The 21171-nt window shown below is 40.9% G+C and overlaps 1 protein-coding gene across 12 annotated transcripts in view; it reads left to right on the forward strand.

The window, feature by feature from the left end:
* The window catches only part of LOC110446422 (protein scribble homolog), a 103654-nt gene that overhangs the window by 10803 nt on the left and 71680 nt on the right, over nt 1–21171 (forward strand). For all 12 annotated transcript variants that reach the window (XM_021491571.1, XM_021491564.1, XM_021491570.1 and 9 more), the window contains exons 3-6: nt 13737–13815; nt 14101–14190; nt 16907–17027; nt 17750–17824. In XM_021491571.1, coding sequence (XP_021347246.1) covers nt 13737–13815; nt 14101–14190; nt 16907–17027; nt 17750–17824 — 365 coding nt within the window. The remainder of the gene's footprint in view (nt 1–13736; nt 13816–14100; nt 14191–16906; nt 17028–17749; nt 17825–21171) is intronic.

Here is a 21171-nt window from a genome sequence, read left to right on the forward strand (position 1 = left end):
ACCTGTTTACATTGCACAGTTTGTTCCAGTTTACAAAGCTGTATAAATGGAAACCGGCATATTAGGAAGTAATTCTAGAGAAAGTCTGGCATCCTTTAGGAGGAATCATGTACTCGTAGTTTAAATGCCACTGATACAGGCCTAAGGTAAAGTACAGCTAACTGATTGCTACATTCGTCTTACCTTTGAATGAAGCCGAAGACCTCGTCCTAAGGGATAAAATGAGTGTGGAGTTTATAAGAAGGAATTTATCCAGATGTGACAGGTCTGCATCTGTAAAGCTTGTATTACTTTGAAATTGGCTTATATACCAGGCATTGATGTATCACTGCTTTAGTACCCAATAGTAACCCATTTTGAAGTAATCGTTAGGCTTCAGAAAAGAAACATGAAAAGAAACTGTAGCTGATGGACTTACTTTAATATTCTCAATCGGTTTCTGTATGCAATTTACAGTGTAACATCAAGATACACTTTCAATATGTGACATGTCTATCTGTATCCATTGTGATAGTATAACAACACCACAGATTCTAATTGATTCGTCTATTCTCAATATAAAAATTGATTTATCTATACTAAATATAAAACATTGCATACTGAACGTATCAAAAGAAGTGTCTTGTTCCCAATCCATTGGACTTTTATTAAGATCTTGCTAAAATTTGAACTCATTTGAAATCTTTTTCTCGTAACATCAGTATTTTAACCAATTCACATTATATGGGCCTATATATATCCTATTATGGAAACATCAGTCTTTTTAACGTAGGTCTGCTGCCTTATTTCATATTTCTGGGGACATTAATATTTCGGAAGGATTTCCATTTTTACACCAAATGTGAGTTTATTGATTTTACCACTAGTTGTCTGTTTTGCGATCGTTTGTATGAAATATCATCAAAAAACAACAACAGTACTGATAGGAATGTATTAGCCGACTTATTTACCAGAATTTCAGGCTAGAAATGTCTTTCTGGTATATTAATTCATTCATCCCTGAAGACACATTTGGACTCTTCCAATTCAAAGGTTGGAATAGTTCATTATGAAATTTCAGGGATGATTGAGTTTAATGTCCTGTTTGATAGCAGTATGTAATGATTTACATTTGTACATGTATAGAAATCAGAAATATTTGAAATAAAAGAAATATATTGCAACTGTCAGATGTAAATTTCTATAGAGATATATATATGTGATAGACCGATATGTGCTGATAATTCCAAAATATTCCAGTATTCAGACGGCAGTCATGCTATCTATACTGAACAGGAATTATGTACAGAATGATTTGAAAATGATTTTAACCGATTCATAAAAGTTTGTGAAATTATTGCAACATGTTGCAATATATTACTATGGCCAAGCTTGATATTACAATATTATTGATTTTCCTGTGTTGTTCATCCCTGTAGCTATTTGTCAGTAGTCCAAGTCTTAATGTATAGTGTGTAATCATGGAGGTTGTGGCCACTTCTGTGTGGCGCATCATTGCTGTAGTGTCCGTTATTAGAACAGAAGTAAGAAACGCCTGCACGACTTGTAACTCCTACAGTTCTGTCATTTGTCACTCTTTGGCAATCACAGGGCTAGACAACATTTAGGTTATTTTTAAACTTTACTTATCCAGTCTTTGATATGACGCAGTTCAAATGTGACTATAGGGGTGAATGGGTTGATTTCTAGCCCAGCATATCTTATACCGAAAAACAGAGACGAGGTATTTCGAACAGTCAGAGTGCCTAGATATTATCCTTAATTTCCCTGATATTATTGTCCTACTGTTCTTCAGACACCACAGGAGATTAATAGATAGTAGTAATCACCTTGTCCAGACTGATGAACACCTTATGAAAGAACTATTGGTGATGTGAATAAAGTCGCCCACCCAAGAATATTGTAATTAGAGTATCATTTTAGTACCGGTGTTGGCCATAACTGTGATGTGAAATGATTGGTTTAATTAGTTTTGTGTTATAGCAACATTTACGGTAACACGTCCGCACAACAGTAATTGAGGTCGTATGGCGCTATGATCTACCTTAGAAGATCAGGTCGTATGGCGCTGTGATCTACCTTAGAAGATCAGGTCGTATGGCGCTGTGATCTTCTTTAGATGATCAGGTCGTATGGAACTGTGATCTACCTTAGATGATCAGGTCGTATGGCGCTGTGATCTACGTTAGATGATCAGGTCGTATGGCGCTGTGATCTACCTTAGATGATCAGGTGGTATGGCGCTGTGATCTACCTTAGAAGATCAGGTCGTATGGCGCTGTGATCTACTTTAGATGATCAGGTCGTATGGCGCTGTGATCTACCTTAGATGATCAGGTCGTATGGCGCTGTGATCTACCTTAGATGATCAGGTCGTATGGCGCTGTGATCTACCTTAGATGATCAGGTCGTATGGCGCTGTGATCTACCTTAGATGATCAGGTCGTATGGCGCTGTGATCTACCTTAGATGATCAGGTCGTATGGCGCTGTGATCTACCTTAGAAGATCAGGTCGTATGGGGCTGTGATCTACCTTAGAAGATCAGTTCGTATGGCGCTGTGATCTACCTTAGATGATCAGGTCGTATGGCGCTGTGATCTACCTTAGATGATCAGGTCGTATGGCGCTGTGATCTACCTTAGAAGATCAGGTCGTATGGCGCTGTGATCTACCTTAGATGATCAGGTCGTATGGCGCTGTGATCTACCTTAGATGATCAGGTCGTATGGCGCTGTGATCTACCTTAGATGATCAGGTCGTATGGCGCTGTGATCTACCTTAGATGATCAGGTCGTATGGCGCTGTGATCTACCTTAGATGATCAGGTCGTATGGCGCTGTGATCTACCTTAGATGATCAGGTCGTATGGCGCTGTGATCTACCTTAGATGATCAGGTCGTATGGCGCTGTGATCTACCTTAGATGATCAGGTCGTATGGCGCTGTGATCTACCTTAGATGATCAGGTCGTATGGCGCTGTGATCTACCTTAGAAGATCAGGTCGTATGGCGCTGTGATCTACCTTAGATGATCAGGTCGTATGGCGCTGTAATCTACTTTAGATGATCAGGTCGTATGGCGCTGTGATCTACCTTAGAAGATCAGGTTGTATGGCGCTGTGATCTACCTTAGATGATCAGGTCGTATGGCGCTGTGATCTACCTTAGATGATCAGGTCGTATGGCGCTGTGATCTACCTTAGAGGATCAGGTCGTGTGGGGCTGTGATCTACTTTAGATGATCAGGTGGTATGGCGCTGTGATCTACCTTAGAAGATCAGGTGGTATGGCGCTGTGATCTACCTTAGATGATCAGGTCGTGTGGGGCTGTGATCTACCTTAGAAGATCAGGGGGTATGGCGCTGTGATCTACCTTAGAAGATCAGGTTGTATGGCACTGTGATCTCCCTTAGATGATCAGGTCCTATGGGGCTGTGATCTACCTTAGATGATCAGGTTGTATGGCACTGTGATCTACCTTCGATGATCAGGTTGTATGGCACTGTGATCTACCTTCGATGATCAGGTTGTATGGCACTGTGATCTACCTTCGATGATCAGGTTGTATGGCACTGTGATCTACCTTAGATGATCTGGTCGTATGGCGCTGTGATCTACCTTAGCTGATCAGGTGGTATGGCACTGTGATCTACCTTAGATGATCAGGTCGTATGGGGCTGTGATCTACCTTAGATGATCAGGTGGTATGGCACTGTGATCTACCTTAGATGATCAGGTCCTATGGGGCTGTGATCTACCTTAGATGATCAGGTCGTATGACGACGGTGTCCAGATCAAAGATGACGAGCCCACTCAAAGGCTATTTATAATGCCATCTCAGTGATTTGTTATTATTACCTTGACATGACAGAATGGCACTGTATTCATGTTGTTGTGACAACAGTCTATACCACAGGTGTCTAACTATAGGGAGACACAACAGTCTATACCACAGGTGTCTAGCTATAGGTAGACACAACAGTCTATACCACTGATGTCTAGCTATAGGGAGACACGACAGTCTATACCACAGGTGTCTAGCTATAGGGAGAAAACAGTCTATACCACAGGTGTCTAGCTATAGGGAGACACAACACTCTATACCACTAGTGTCTAGCTATAGGGAGACACAACAGTCTATACCACTAGTGTCTAGCTATAGGGTGACACAACAGTCTTTACCACTAGTGTCTAGCTACAGGGAGACACAACAGTCTATACCACAGGTGTCTAGCTATAGGGAGACACAACAGTCTATACCACTAGTGTCTAGCTATAGGGAGACACAACAGTCTTTACCACTAGTGTCTAGCTATAGGGAGACACAACAGTCTATACCACAGGTGTCTATCTAAAGGGAGACACAAGTCTATACTACAGGTGTCTAGCTATAGGGAGACACAACAGTCTTTAACACTAGTGTCTAGCTATAGGGAGACACAACAGTCTTTAACACTAGTGTCTAGCTATAGGGAGACACAACAGTCTATACCACAGGTGTCTAGCTATAGGGAGACACAACAGTCTTTACCACTAGTGTCTAGCTATAGGGAGACACAACAGTCTATACCACTGGTGTCTAGCTAAAGGGAGACACAACAGTCTATACCACAGGTGTCTAGCTATAGGGAGACACAACAGTCTATACCACAGGTGTCTAGCTATAGGGAGACACAACAGTCTATACCACAGGTGTCTAGCTATAGGGAGACACAACAGTCTATACCACAGGTGTCTAGCTATAGGGAGACACAACAGTCTATACCACAGGTGTCTAGCTATAGGGAGACACAACAGTCTATACCACAGGTGTCTAGCTATAGGGAGACACAACAGTCTATACCACAGGTGTCTAGCTATAGGGAGACACAACAGTCTATACCACAGGTGTCTAGCTATAGGGAGACACAACAGTCTATACCACAGGTGTCTAGCTATAGGGAGACACAACAGTCTATACCACAGGTGTCTAGCTATAGGGAGACACAACAGTCTATACCACAGGTGTCTAGCTATAGGGAGACACAACAGTCTATACCACAGGTGTCTAGCTATAGGGAGACACAACAGTCTATACCACAGGTGTCTAGCTATAGGGAGACACAACAGTCTATACCACTGGTGTCTAGCTATAGGGAGACACAACAGTCTTTACCACTAGTGTCTAGCTATAGGGAGACACAACAGTCTATACCACAGGTGTCTAGCTATAGGGAGACACAAGTCTATACCACAGGTGTCTAGCTATAGGGAGACACAACAGTCTATACCACAGGTGTCTAGCTATAGCTATAGCTATATGAGATAAACGGTAGGAAATGGTGTAAACAGGGTTTGTACAGGCCTTGAAAAAGCCTTCAGAACAAGGGTTGACATTGAAAAGCCTTAAAATTGATGAAAAGTCCTTATAAGCCTATAAGTTACAGAAAAATGTTGCAAAGGGTAAAATGAACCTTGAATTTGAATAAATGACCAATTAGCTACGGTTGTATATTATTTTTGGTTGTATTTTTTTTTGGTGGCTTTGAAGTGTTATTCTTCATAACAATGATTTCAGGAAGAAAATGAAAAAATTGACACAAGTTAATTTCAATGTTTTCTGAAAAACTGAATACAAGATTTGGAAATGGAGGAAATTTCAGGCATTTATATCTACTGATGAAGTCTGTTAAAAGCCTTGAATGCCATTGTAAAATTCCTGTAGTAGCCCTGTAAAATAAAACCAGTCGTTTCTGGTCAACAGTTGCATCCAGAGATCAAAGAGTTTGACTGACCAGCAGGTAATTTTTTTAATATTCATTGACCAGACATCAAACACGTTAATTTGTACCAGTAGGTGATGGTCAGCCGTCAGACTTCAGTTACTAAATATAACCATGGCCAGTATAGGTAACGGACAACGGTCAGTAATCAATAAGTTTGGACAAGCTTGATACAGATACTCAGAGCATGATCAGTTGAGCAATGAATTTCGTAACAATTAATTTGGGAGGACTTCTTAGTGAGGTGGAAACTTTTCAAATCATTATGTTAAACAATGTCGTTTTATAAAATTATTTAAGTCGTTTCTGAGACAAACCATTTAGTTAATATATATAGGGTAAGCTAGTGGGGCAGGGAAGAACCTGGATGTGGCCTGGCCCTGGATCAATTATGAATGTAAGAAACTATTCTTGGGTTACTGTAGATAATGATGTTACTTGATCTCCCCAGTCTCCAAGCTGTAGCTACATGTAGCTCCTGACTTGACATACAATATTGTACCTAAGAGGTACTTTGGCAGAGTTTGATGAAAACTTGTAGTTGTGGTGAAATTTTAGATCTAACGTTATGCAAATGATTGTCTCACGATCAAATGAAAGCATTGAGAAAATTGTTCGAAAATAAGTTGTTGATAATTTCAATATCTAAATGGTGAAATTTACCTCTGAATTTCAATATCTAAATGGTGAAGTTTACCTCTGATTTGAACTATTTCAGGAAAACAACAACAAAACTTTATATATATTGGAGAAAGAAAGAAACTGTCTTGAAATTATTTATTTGAATTTTCTTGAAACGTTTTTGCTAAAAGAAATATAAGTGATCCAAGTTAGAGATAAAAGCATTAAATCTGAATTTATTAGTATGATTGAACATTTTTTTTTTTCATGGAATGCATTTTACGTATGCACAGATACTTGGATAAAATTGTATGACTCAGTGCATCTTATGTATCGCTGTATTTAAATGCTCATCTAATACAGCGTTTACCTGCTTATAGATGCAGTGCTTACCTGTGTTTAATCTACCATAGTATTTGCATTAAAACTTGTTAATGGAGGTTTGAGGTGTATATATTGGAACAGGTATAATAGAAAGTATGGTTAGCTTGCCACAAGATTGCAGATGACCTGGCCCTGGGATCATGTACAAATCTTAGACCTAATTTTTTGCTCAGCCAATCATGCATTAAGTCACTTTTAATGATGTTATTTGTGATTGGTTAAGTCAAAACTTAAGACAATTTTCGACCTTCATGGTCTCGGGGCCTGGACTTCCAATCCCTTTAGATTGATTCAAGCTTGCATAAATACATGTCAGACCAGGACTAAAATGTATGTGCCCTGTAAACTTGACTCAAGCGAAAGGAAAAACACTGAAGGATGTTTCCAAATGTTTCTGGTTTGCTGACAGTGCTGCACGGGGTCTCTATAAAAAAAAGGCCCAGAAAATGTTTACAGCAAATATTTTCTATTCTGGACATACATGTGCCACTACCTTGGTCAACTTACACCTGATCCTGACTGTTTTGTCAGTTGGATGCAATTAGGCCTGTAAAGGATCAGGACTATCCTGTCAGCTTGGCGCAAGCTTGCAGATGACGATGACTATCATGCAAGCTTAATACAAGCTTTTAGGTGACCAGAACTATATCCTGTCAGGATTGCACAAACTTCCAAGACGACTATATGACTACCTTATATTATCATCTTTAATCAAACTTTCAGTCGGAATAGTGTAGCTGGCGTGTCAAACCCTGCAGAATGTATGTAGTGACTTCTAGATGGGAATGTGGTAGCAATGTTCGTAAGACTCAACTGTATTTAAAAAAAGAAAAGAAATTATAATAAAAAAATGAAAGCAGAACCCTATGACCTTTCACAAGCACTGTTTACACACTGTGGAGGTAATTTGTTACTGGGTGTTAATGGTGGATATATATATACACACTGCTAATTACGACAAATAAAAAGCTGTGACTGCAGTGAAGCCCAAGGCTTGTGTGGCAGGAGAAATTGTTTCATTCTGTGAAAACAGTATGTTTTGAAAGTCAACTCGTTAGTTAATTAGTGTGCAGGCTCTCTATAAGACTCCCAGTTGGATAGAGGAAAAGTAATCAGTTATTTATATACAATCTATTGAATGTAGGTTACCGAGACAAATTGAGTGTTGTCGCTCCTTCCGTTTATCATCAATGCAAACTTAAAATTTGTTAATAAGTTAATACGGATGTGTTGACATTTTTAGTTTCACAGTTTAGAATGTTCATTTTTCAAAATTGCAGAATTTTTATTGTGAAGATGGTAAAACTAGATTATCATGCGGATGGGAGGGCGATCTTTCAAGATTGGGTAACTAAGGACAGAAGGAGTGGTCTCTAGGGACAGGTTTACTGTACTGACAAAGCAGTTGTTCTATGAGGGCAGGTTTACTGTACTGACAGAAGTGTGATCCCTGAGGGCAGATTTACTGTACTGACAGAAATGTGATCCCTGAGGGCAGGTTTACTGTACTGACAGAAGTGTGATCGCTGAGGGCAGGTTTACTGTACTGACATAATTGTGATCCCCGAGGGCAGGTTTACTGTATTGACAGACGGGTTGATATCTGAGGGCAGGTTTACTGTACCGACAGTAGTGTGATCCCTGAGGGCAGGCTTACTGTATTGACAGACGAGTTGATTTCTGAGGGCAGGTTTACTGTACCGACAGTAGTGTGATCCCTGAGGGCAGGCTTACTGTATTGACAGACGAGTTGATCTCTGAGGGCAGGTTTACTGTACCGACAGTAGTGTGATCCCTGAGGGCAGGGTTGCTGTACTGACAGAAGTGTGATGCCTGAGGACAGGTTTACTGTACTGACAAAGCAGTTGTGCTATGAGGGCAGGTTTACTGTCCTGACAGAAGGGTGATCCCTGTGCGCAGGTTTACTGTACTGACAGACGTGTGATAACTGAGGGCAGGTTTCCTGTACCGACAGAAGTGTGATCCCTGAGCGCAGGTTTACTGTACTGACAGATGAGGTTTACTGTACTGACAGAAGGGTGATCCCTGTGCGCAGGTTTACTGTACTGACAGAAATGTGATCCCTGAGGGCAGGTTTTCTGTACTGACAGAAGTGTTGAACTCTGAGGGCTAGTTTACTGTACTGACAGAAGTGAGATCCCTGAGGGCAGGTTTACTGCACTGACAGAAGTGTGATCCCTGGGGGCAGGTTTACTGTACTGGCAGACGAGTTGATCTTTGAGGGCCAGTTTACTGTACTGACAGAAGTGTTGAACTCTGAGGGCTAGTTTACTGTACTGACAGACGAGCTGATCTTTGAGGGCAAGTTTACTGTACTGACAGACGTGTGATAACTGAGGGCAGGTTTCCTGTACCGACAGAAGTGTGATCGCTGAGGGCAGGTTTACTGTACCGACAGTAGTGTGATCCCTGAGGGCAGGTTTGCTGTACTGACAGAAGTGTGATCCCTGAGGGCAGGTTTACTGTACTGACAGACGAGTTGATCTTTGAGGGCAAGTTTACTGTACTGACAGAAGTGTGATCCCTGAGGGCAGGTTTACTGTACTGACAGAAGGGTTGATCTATGAGGGCAGGTTTACTGTACTGACAGAAGTGTGATCCCTGAGGACAGGTTTACTGTACTGACAGAAGTGTGATCCCTGAGGGCAGGTTTACTGTACTGACAGAAGTGTTGATCTCTGAGGGCTAGTTTACTGTACTGACAGAAGTGTGATCCCTGAGGGCAGGTTTACTGTCCTGACGGAAGTGTGATCCCTGAGGGCGGGTTTACTGTACTGACAAAAGAGTTGATCTCTGAGGCCAGGTTTACTGTATGGAAAGCAGGGTGATCCCTGAGGGCAGGTGTACTGTACTGACAGAAGGGTGATCCCTGAGGGCAGGGTCACTGTACTGACAGAAGCGTTGATCTTTGAGGGCAGGTTTACTGCACTGACAGATGTGTGATCCCTGAGGGCGGGTTTACTGTACTGACATAAGTGTGATCCCTGAGGGCAGGTTTACTGTACTGACAGAAGTGTGATCCCTGAGGGCAGGTTCACTGTACTGACAGAAGTGTTGATCTTTGAGGGCAGGTTTACTGTACTGACAGAAGTGTGATCCCTGATTCAGGGCAGGTTTACTGTATTGACAGACGAGTTGATTTCTGAGGGCAGGTTTACTGGACTGACAGAAGTGTTGATCCCTGAGGGCAGGTGTACTGTACTGACAGAAGGGTGGTCCCTGATTGAGGGCAGGTTTACTGGACTGACAAAATTGGATCCCTGAGGGCAGGTTAACTGGACTGACAGAAGTGGTGATCCCTGAGGGCAGGTTTGCTGTACTGACAAAAGAGTTGATCTCTGAGGGCTAGTTTACTGTACTGACAGACGAGTTGATCTCGGAGGGCATGTTTACTGTACTGACAGAAGTGTGATCCCTGATTGAGGGCAGGTTTTCTGTACTGACAGATGAAGTTTACTGTACTGACAAAATTGGATCCCTGAGGGCAGGATTACTGTACTGACAAAAGAGTTGATCTCTGAGGCCAGGTTTACTGTATGGACAGAAGTGTGATCCCCGAGGGCAGGTTTACTGGACTGACAAAATTGGATCCCTGAGGGCAGGATTACTGTACTGACAAAGCAGTTTTTCTATGAGGGCAGGTTTAGTGTACTGACAGAAGTGTTGATCCCTGAGGGCAGGTTTACTGTACTGACAGAAGTGTTGATCTTTGAGGGCAGGTTTACTGTACTGACAGAAGTGTATTCCCTGAGGGCAGGTTTACTGTACTGACAGAAGTGTGATCCCTGATCGAGGGCAGGTTTACTGCACTGACAGATGAGGTTTACTGTACTGACAGAAGTGTATTCCCTGAGGGCAGGTTTACTGTACTGGCAGAAGTGTGATCCCTGAGGGCAGGTTTACTGTACTGCCAGAAGTGTATTCCCTGAGGGCAGGTTTACTGTACTGGCAGAAGTGTGATCCCTGAGGGCAGGTTTACTGTATTGACAGACGAGTTGATTTCTGAGGGCAGGTTACTGTACTGACAAAAGAGTTGATCTCTGAGGGCTAGTTTACTGTACTGACAGACGAGTTGATCTCTGAGGGCAGGTTTACTGTACTGACAGAAGTGTGATCCCTGATCGAGGGCAGGTTTACTGTACTGACAGATGAGGTTTACTGTACTGACAGAATTGGATCCCTGAGGGCAGGTTTACTGTACTGACAAAAGAGTTGATCTCTGAGGGCTAGTTTACTGTACTGACAGACGAGTTGATCTCTGAGGGCAGGTTTACTGTACTGACAGAAGTGTGATCCCTGAGGGCAGGTTTACTGTACTGACAGAAGAGTGATCCTTGAGGGCAGGTTTACTGTACTGACAGACAAGTTGATCTCTGAGGGCAAGTTTACTGTACTGACAGAAGAGATGTTCTCTAAAGGCAAGTGTATGTACTGGATATGAGGGCAGGTTCACTTGGGGCAGGTTTACTGTTCTGACAAAAGGGGTGGTCTCTCAGGGCAGGTGTACTTGATTCTCAAGAAAGATTAACACACGGTCAAAAAGCGAAATCTCTCAAAACAGGAAGAAAAAGTCACTGAGAATGTGAAACCTACATTTAGTTCCTTGTGCATGTGTTTACGCCTAGAGAAATACAACAACAGAGATATGCGTCTGGCTCTGTCCTATCTGTTTGTTGATTACTGAGACAGTGTGTAGCTAGGTGTGTAGGAAACACATGTGTGTATACGTACATGACAGAGAAACACCGTCTGTATGAACATCTCGAGTATCAGAAATAATGTGTATCTTGCTATTCATGCTTTTGTCATAGATAAACTGGAAGATGTTGATGTTTCTTGTTTGGTATATATGGCTTTGGATGGATAGTGGTTTTGGATGGATAGTGGTTTTGAACTGTTTTCTGATTTGATCAAAATGGATGCAGTAGGTGAAATTGATATTTCTTTTCTGTAAATTTTTGCTTTTGACACTGTTTTTGCAGAGGAGTTTATTGTGTTGTTCTCAGGGCTGGAAATGTCATTCAATTTGAATTGAATCGCTCATAGTTCAGTGAACTTATAGGACTGTACATGTAAACCAATCCGCTGAGAAAATCCAATTGGCATTTATCTGAAAGTCTGACGTTTGCTGTACAGTGTGTAGAAAATGTGTTTGTCGACGTGAATATGTATAGTGTAGCCACAATAATCCAGCCACCTTTTTACCAAAACCAATGTGACTAGATGGTAAAACACTGTTTGATTATCGGCACAATTTAGTGTAGAAAACGACAAATTCTCTTTCCTAAACCACTGGAACAGTTTAGTGTGTAAAATGAACAATTCTGTCTCCTAAAACTGTTCAATTACAGGAACAATTTGGTGCAAAAAATGGCCAATTCTGTCCCCTTAAACAAAGTTGGATTAATATAATGAACTAATTGAGAACATAGAAAATGACCAATTCTGTCCCCTTAAACAAAGTTGGATTAATATAATGAACTAATTGAGTACATAGAAAATGACCAATTCTGTCCCTTAAAACAGTTGGATTAATAAAAAAAATGAGTACATAGAAAATGGAGAATTCTGTCCCCTAAAACAGTTGGATTACTGAAAAAAATGAGAACATAGAAAATGGACAATTCTGTCCCCTAAAACAGTTTGATTACTGAAAAAAATGAGTACATAGAAAATGGACAATTCTGTCCCCTAAAACAGTTGGATTACTGAACAAAATCCCTAAAACATGTGCCTGATTCTGCACAACCAGATAGTGGCGTCTGGATTAACAGGGAATGATTATAAAGACCTGTTTGTTAATCACATTATGTAAACTGAAATGGAAGCTTATTTTGAGAAAATGGCTACCTAAGGCATGATGTTTAACACATTCACCCCTGAAATTTCATAATGAACTATTCCAACCTTAGAATTGGAAGAGTTCAAATGTGTCTTCAGGGGTGAATGAGTTAATAGCACATTAGGTTATTCTCATATCACACAGTGAAAATTTGTCGAGTATAATACTTTTAAATATATGTTATTATGCTTAAGAATGTACGTATCTCAATTCAAATTTGAGTTATATACAAAACCTGTAATTATAGAAATAATCTGTGGGCTTGGTATTAATATTGATTAATGACAAGATTGAAAGGAGTACAAACATTTATAGCACATTTGAAAGTACACAAATATTGATGACACTTTTGAGAAGTAGTTTACACAAAAATTGATGACATATTTAAATTTGGGAGGTACACAAAAACTGATGATACATTTGAGAGGTACACAAGAATGCATCTTGCTCCAAATAATTATCTAGACAGCCTCCTCCTGGAAAAATGTGACTGGGGGAAACTTGTGCGTGAGAGAGAAGCATGACAGTTTTAAAGTGATATGGTATGTGATCAATATATACCATCCAATCAAACAGGCTGTTATATAGATGAAGTATATATAACATCCAATCACACAGGCTGTTATATAGACAAAGTATTAATATCGAACTGATAATAATGCATAAGCCGAGTGCATGATGAACATTATAATCTGTCTTAATAATGAGCATGACTGAACAATTTTTCATCATCAACAATTACATCCTGACAAAGAACATGGATTTACTCTCCCAGTTATAACATGGATGCACCGTCTGTGTTCTGGAAAATCAAGATGGCTGCCGTTAATGTAGGCTCAGGTCTGAATCAAGTGGTGCCTTCAAATGGTACATACAGGCCATGTATACCTCTTGATAAAACCTTTTTACCTGAAGCACATTTTAAAAGCTAATATTCCTAACATTAAAATGCAAGAATTATTGGGGGGAAAAAAAGCATTTTCTGGTATAAGTGTTTGTTAACTTTGGTAAATGCTGTAAACTTTGGTAAATGCTGTTATATGTTGCTGAAAAATGTATTGAATAGGTTTTGATGTCTGAAATGTTGAACTTTTGTATTTTTCAGACATCTGTGACATTCCGGAAAACATCCGATTCTGTAAGAATCTCCAGGTCCTCGACATCAGCAGTAATCCACTTTCAAGGTAAGCACCAGTTGAGGTCAAAATGGCATGGGGGAAAAAAACAGGGTCCAAGTACATAACTCAAGTTCCAGTTAAAAATTAACAAATACTCTCAGATACTGAAGCAGCATACCATGACGATAAGTGGTAAACTGGGTTGTTGGACAACCAGATTGATGGTGACCAGATTGACATTATTTGATTGTAATTAATAGTCTTACAACTGCTAAATATCATTTCTGATAAAGTATTGTTCTATACGATTTAAGCGACAATGATATAAATACAAATGTTTTGATTATGCAGGCTACCCAACGGATTTACACAGCTTCGTAACTTGACGCATTTGGGACTGAACGACGTCTCACTTGAACGACTCCCTCATGACTTTGGCAGGTAAGGAAATACCGTATAATTTAATTATTAAATTGCATTGTTACCAGGAATTTTTCTCCCTTGCAAAGAAAACAATGTGTCATAAGACATTACAGTAATTATCATAGATTTCATTTCAAATATATTTTATTGATTAAAACAAAAGGATTGAGCAGCAGGCTTTGCCTATATAAGCTCTCTCCATAATTATAATAGATAAACTGTTGTTATAGACTCTCGTGACCTCTTTGCCTGTTTGTTAAAAAATCAGAGTTTGTTACGGAATCGTTCACAAAGTTTTGAAAAATCTCCAAATTTTTAAGTTTTAAATAAGTTATTGTCGTCTATCTGTAACTGATCATTGTGGATGTCAATAATACTTTTAAGTTTTGAATTTCAGTATCTTTTAACGTTCAGCGTAAAGCATTTCCTTGTCATTAATCTGATCTAGATTATAAACAACTGAGCCCAGGTTCAAACTTTATCAAGATTCTTTAGTTAAGTGAAACATACTATAAGTCTTATTTTCAAATTAGATTTTTGCTATCGGATTGAAAAATATATGAAGATTTTTCTGTTTTTCTCTGTGTTCAGAGAATAAATGTTCCAATCCCTGGGGTTATTGATCTCATTATCTGTTAACCTTAATTAATTGTCGAGGACAGTCTGCGTGGTAATGAACAATTTCTCAGGTCTGCCTGGAGCTGTGACTGAGAACGGAGTGGATGTTAACGAGATAACTACAGTCTAGTCAGTCAGTGGTACTGGTAGGATATCTGGGGTTGCATTATACAGATTTAAAGACAGACTGTGTGATGTATAATCTATGATGATAAATCTCTAGCTAGATAGAATTTGTACCAGTGCGGGAAAAAATAGTATTAGTTGCGGAAAAAGATATATTTATTACAGTAACCCCTATATAAAGTAAATAAATAAGGCAATAAGTTTTGGTAGATTTTTTTTTTCATTTGTTAAAACTTTTAATATCTTCTTTGCCATGGAGCTGCATGAGTACAAAGTCAAGGTGACAGCTAGGGGTCAAAATGCAAAATCTGACTGTTATTTGATGAAAACAGTGAAAAGATTTCGAGTATCGTGATATAATGCTACATCAACAGCATACATGATCAGGCTTAAAGGGACATCACGTCAAAAGGCGTTGTTTTTTTTATTGAATATATGTATTGTATGCACTTCCACTTATGTTACCTCGCTATCCCCATATTCATAGTCCGTTCCAAATGTCCAGTTTGACCACTTGAATTGTTCGGGAAAGCCCTGCTAAAAATAGCGCCGATAACGTCACCTGACTAGGCAGTAAACACAAGTGGTGCGAGCGAGATGAAACGGTTTCCAAAGGGGCCCCCAGAGAGGGGCTGTCAGGCAACTGCAACTTCTTACCGCACTATGAAACCAAGTTATATAATTTCTAAGTCCGTATTCAAACTTAGTGAACAGTAATTATTCATCATTAGAAGTTAATTGCACACTTGCCAATGTTCAGAATTTAAATTATTTAGCTTTAAACATAAATTTGTTGCCAATAAAATTAAACATGGGATGGGGCACAAGTTTTTGCAATTTATCACAGCCTTCTCCCGTCATACATTTACAATTAAATGTCAACAATGATAATAGGCATAAACATAAAGTAGATATATTTAAATATATATTGAATTTAGTACCGGAATGTGGCCGTTACAGATGGTACGGGGCTAAACATCTTCCCTACACCAAGGGAAAAACCTTTCTGATTTTTTTTTTATATATTGCCGGGGCAGAGGAGGCTGGGTATTCATATTAGTACTAATTAAATCTTGCATGTTAAAACAAAAATAATCGTTTAATTCAGCAATATAATTAAATCATACCATTTTATTGAACCTGGTAATATTATAAATTATGTAAATCCACGTATTTAGATAACACGTATCTCGGTGACCCAGAAAATACGCCATGGGCCATCACAACAGTTATCCCTTGGAGGGCCTCATGGCAAAATCAAAATAACCAGTCACTTATCCCTTCCTTTCGCATAAACCACTGTATAATTATAGAAACACAAAGTAAACTCTCTCCAATACATGCCCATTAATATATTAAACTAAGTTCATCTGTGTTCAAACTCAGACAAAGATACTAGCGTGCTTAAAAGTTTTAGATATTTATTTATAACATAAACAGCGCTAGCATTTCTGTCGATTCCATTTCAGCTTAACCGGCTATCCGGAAGAATACATGCACCGTACTAACTGCTACGGCAGTTATTTTCACCTTTGAATACTGTCCACCTGCAATAATGATTCCGTAAGGTACTCCTTGCGCTATCTTTTGACCATTTGGCAACTTTGCGTTTCGTAGCTGACACAGTACAACACTTTTCTTTCGCTTACTTCACACGGCCAGTCATTTTGTTTACAAAGAAATGGTGTGCCATGCGCATGCGCTAGTAGAGGGCCAAATCCGATCGTTATTTTCCATAAGGAGTCTCACTAGATATGTTTATGTAGTATTTGAAAAAAAGACAAAAAATAAAGTTACTTCACCGTGATGCCCCTTTAAAAGCTGTTTGAGCACTGAAATAAATGTTCTCTTGGATACCATTTATGTTGGAAGAAAGTCCATTTTGAGCACACTCTCCAATGTATTTGTCCCTCTACTACACACTTGAGTTTTATTTGAAGAGAAATGAAGAGGTGTGAACATTTGTATCAACCTTATTGTTCTATTACAGTTTGACAGGACTTATCTCCCTTGAGTTGAGGGAAAATAACATCAAAACCCTACCCCAGTCCATCTCACTACTGTGTAAGCTGGAAATCCTCGACCTGGGCAGCAATGAAATCGAGGAACTGGTAAGTCTATTATTTAAATCTTGTAGTCAGGTGACCCATACCTCCATGTAAGAATCAGGCCACCCCTATATCTCAATATTTGGTTGCTGAGCTAAATCTTATTACAGCCAGCTGTCATATCTACTGTCTAGTCTCGAATTACTGTTAATCTTATATAGATCTAAAGTCACACTAGTTTTTGTTTCACAGATAATATAGCACTACTATCTAGTTAAGGGTAACTGTTGTTCTGAGCTAATTCACACTGGTTGTATTTTACAGCCAGCTATCACATGGTCTATTGTTTTGTGCAGAATGACTGTTAATCTTATATTAAGTCACACTAGTTTTTGTTTCACAGATAATATAGCACTACTATCTAGTTAAGGGTAACTGTTGTTCTGAGCTAAGTCACACTGGTTGAATTTTACAGCCAGCTGTCACATGGTCTATTGTTTTGTGCAGAATTACTTTTAATCTTATATTAAGTCACTCTAGTTTTATTTCATAGACAGATATAATAGCACTACTATCTAGTTAAGGGTAATTGTCAATCTGAGCTATAAGTGCCCCAGTTTTTGTGTTACAGCCAGCTATCACAGGGTCGCTGTCCAGTCTAGAATTACTTTTAATCTTATATTAAGTCACTCTGTTTTATTTCATAGACAGATATTATAGCACTACTATCTAGTTAAGGGTAATTGTCATTCTGAGCTATAAGTGCCCCTGTTTTTGTGTTACAGCCAGCTATCATAGGGTCGCTGTCCAGTCTACAGGAGTTATGGTTGGACTGTAACGAACTTGCAGAACTTCCACCGGTAAGACCACAGCCTCTTTTACTGTAGCATTGCTGTAATTAAGTTGTACTAGCCATGTCATTAATAATTAAGTAAATGATTTTGCTTTGCAATCAGTGTTCTCATTAGGTTTAGAAATAGGTTGTTGACATGAAAGGATTAGCCGGTTTGAATGTCCACACGCTATTATCTTGAATGATACGTATTCTGAAAATATCATCAGTTCAAAGTTGATGAAACGCAGGCTACTTTCTGGTAACTGGCTTTTAATGAGAACACTGAATTATAAGCTTTATCCAGAAACATTTTAGGATCTTCATTTCTCTCTGTCTCTGTCCATTTCTGTCTCTGTCTCTGTCTCTATCTCTGTCTATTTCTGTCTCTCTCTCTCTCTGTCTCACTTCACAATGTTATCTGCAGAAAATGCTATTACGACCACAGATTATGGATACATTTTAAAGAGTTTGCACGATTAAGCTGGTGACGTGTAGTATCATTGGACAATATCCTAAAGCTTAGTTTGTACGAGCGGAGGGAGACACGAACATTCTCTCCGAATATTGGAAAATCTCGAGTGGAGACCTGTTCAGCAGCAGCAGATATTTCATGTAACTTAATTTGGGAAATTTGTACCAAGGAAGACCCAGGAATGAAAATGGATTCACTGCAGTATTGGAGAATGTTAACCCAGAAAGATTTGGCTCTGTGTAGTGTTCTTGGGAGAAGCTACCAAACATTTGAGATTCCGGTGTAGGTCAAATGAGCTATCATTAAGCTGTGTAGTAGTGTGAAGTGGTTTATCTGGGTAGAACTCCCTAATCGTGTCACTGTTGGATTTGATGCTACACTTTTATGGGGAAGTGGAACAGGTCAAGGTCAAAGTTGCTTCAGGTCCCTGACACCAAGGTCAGTATTTGAGGCTCTAACGTCAGGGTTTCAGGTCCCTGGTACCAATGTCAAGGTGAGGGTTTCAGTTGCCAAATGTCAAGGTCAAGGTTTCAGGTCCCTGGTACAAATATCAAGGTCAGGGTTTCACTTGCCAAATGTCAAGGTCAAGGTGAGGGTTTCAAATCCCTGGTACAAATATCAAGGTCAGTGTTTCACTTGCCAAATGCCAAGGTCAAGGTCAGGGTTTCAGGTCCCTGGTACAAATATCAAGGTCAGTGTTTCAGTCGCCAAATGTCAAGGTCAAGGTCAGGGTTTCAGGTCCCTGGTACAAATCTCAAGGTCAGTGTTTCAGTTGCCAAATGTCAAGGTCAGGGTTTCAGGTCCCTGGTACCAATGTCAAGGTCAGTGTTTCAGTTACAGATATCAAGGTCAAGGTCAGGGTTTCAGGTCCCTGGTACCAACATCAAGGTCAGTGTTTCAGTTACAGATATCAAGGTCTGGGTTTCAGGTCTCTGGTACCAATGTCAAGGTCAAGGCTTCAGTTGGCGAATATTATAATCAAGGTCAGCGTTTAAGATCCATGGTACCTATATTAAAGTCAGAGTTTCAGTTCTGCAACAAAAAGGTCAAGGTCAGTATTTAAATTCCCTGGTACCAATGTCAAGGCCGGTTTTTCTGGTCCTGCCATCAATGTCAAGGTCTGTATGGTTCCTGACAAAAGGTCTGAGTTTCATTCTCTAACAAAAAGGAGAAGTTCAGTTTTTGAAGTCAAAGTCGATATTTGAGCTGTTTCGGGTCCTTATGATGTGTTTACCAGTGCTGTTTTTGACACCCAGCTATTGGGTGGTAGGCTGTATTGACTGGAGCTCTGTCACCAACACCCAGCTATTGGGTGGTAGGCTGTATTCACCGGAGCTCTGTCACCGTAACCCAGCTATTGGGTGGTAGTCTGTATTGACCGGAGCTCTTTCACCGTCACCCAGCTATTGGGGGGTAGGCTGTATTAACAGGAGCTCTTGTCACCGACACCCAGCTATGGGGTGGTAGGCTGTATTTACGGGGCTCTGTCACCGACACCCAGCCATTGCGTGGTAGGCTGTATTGACTGGAGCTCTGCCACCAACACCCAGCTATTGTGTGGTAGGCTGTATTTACCAGAGCTCTGTCACCGACACCGAGCAATTGGGTGGTAGGCTGTATTAACCGGCGCTCTGTCACCGACACCCACCTATTGGGTGGGAGGCTGTATTTACCGGAGCTCTTTCACCGTCACCCAGCTATTGTGTGGTGGGCTGTATTGACCGGAGTTCTATCACCGACACGCAGCTATTGAGTGGTAGGCTGTGTTTACCGGAGCTCTGTCACCGTCCCCCAGCTATTGGGTGGTAGGTTGTATTTACCGGAGCTCTGTCCCCGTCACCCAGCTATTGGGAGGTAGGCTGTATTGACCAAAGCTCTGTCACCGTCACCCAGCAATTGGTAGGTAGGCTGTAGTGACCAGAGCTCTGTCACCGACACCCACCTATTGGGTGGGAGGCTGTATTGACTGGAGCTCTGTCACCGACACTCAGCTATTGGGTGGTAGGCTGGATTGACCGGCGCTCTGTCACCGTCACCCGGCTATTGGGGGGTAGGCTGTATTGACGGGAGCTCTGTCACCGACACTCAGCTATTGGGTGGTAGGCTGGATTGACCGGCGCTCTGTCACCGTCACCCGGCTATTGGGGGGTAGGCTGTATTTACCGGAGTTCTATCACCGACGCCGAGCTATTGGGTGGTAGGCTGTATTGCCCGGAGCTCTGTCTCCGACACCCAGCTATTGGGTTGTAGGCTGTATTTACCAGAGCTCTGTCACCGACACCCAGCTATTGGGTGGTAGGCTGTATTTACGGAGCTCTGTCACCGACACCCAGCAATTGGTAGGTAGGCTGTATTGACCAGAGCTCTGTCACCGTCACCCAGCTATTGGGTGGTAGGCTGTATTTACCGGGACATCTTGTCACCGACACCCAGCTATTGGGTGGTAGGCTGTATTGACTGGAGCTCTGTCACCGACACCCAGCTGTTGGGTGGTAGGCTGTATTAACAGGAGCTCTTGTCACCGACACCCAGCTATTGGGTGGTAGGCTGTATTTACCGGAGCTTTGTCAATGGCACCCAGCAATTGGCTGGTAGGCTGTATTGACCGGAGCTCTGTCACCGACACTCAGCTATTGGGTGGTAGGCTGTATTTACCGGAGCTCTGTCACCGACACCCAGCTGATGGGTGGTAGGCTGTATTGACCAGAGCTCTGTCACCGACACCCAGCTATTGGGTGGTAGGCTGTATTGACTGGAGCTCTATCACTGACACCCAGCTATTGGGTGGTAGGCTGTATTGACTGGAGCTCTATCACTGACACCCAGCTATTGGGTGGTAGGCTGTATTGACCGGAGCTCTATCACCGGCACCCAGCTGTTGGGTGGTAGGCTGTATTGAC

Source organism: Mizuhopecten yessoensis, unplaced genomic scaffold (assembly GCF_002113885.1).
Source record: "Mizuhopecten yessoensis strain PY_sf001 unplaced genomic scaffold, ASM211388v2 scaffold2691, whole genome shotgun sequence".
NCBI classification, from domain to species: Eukaryota; Metazoa; Mollusca; class Bivalvia; order Pectinida; family Pectinidae; genus Mizuhopecten; species Mizuhopecten yessoensis.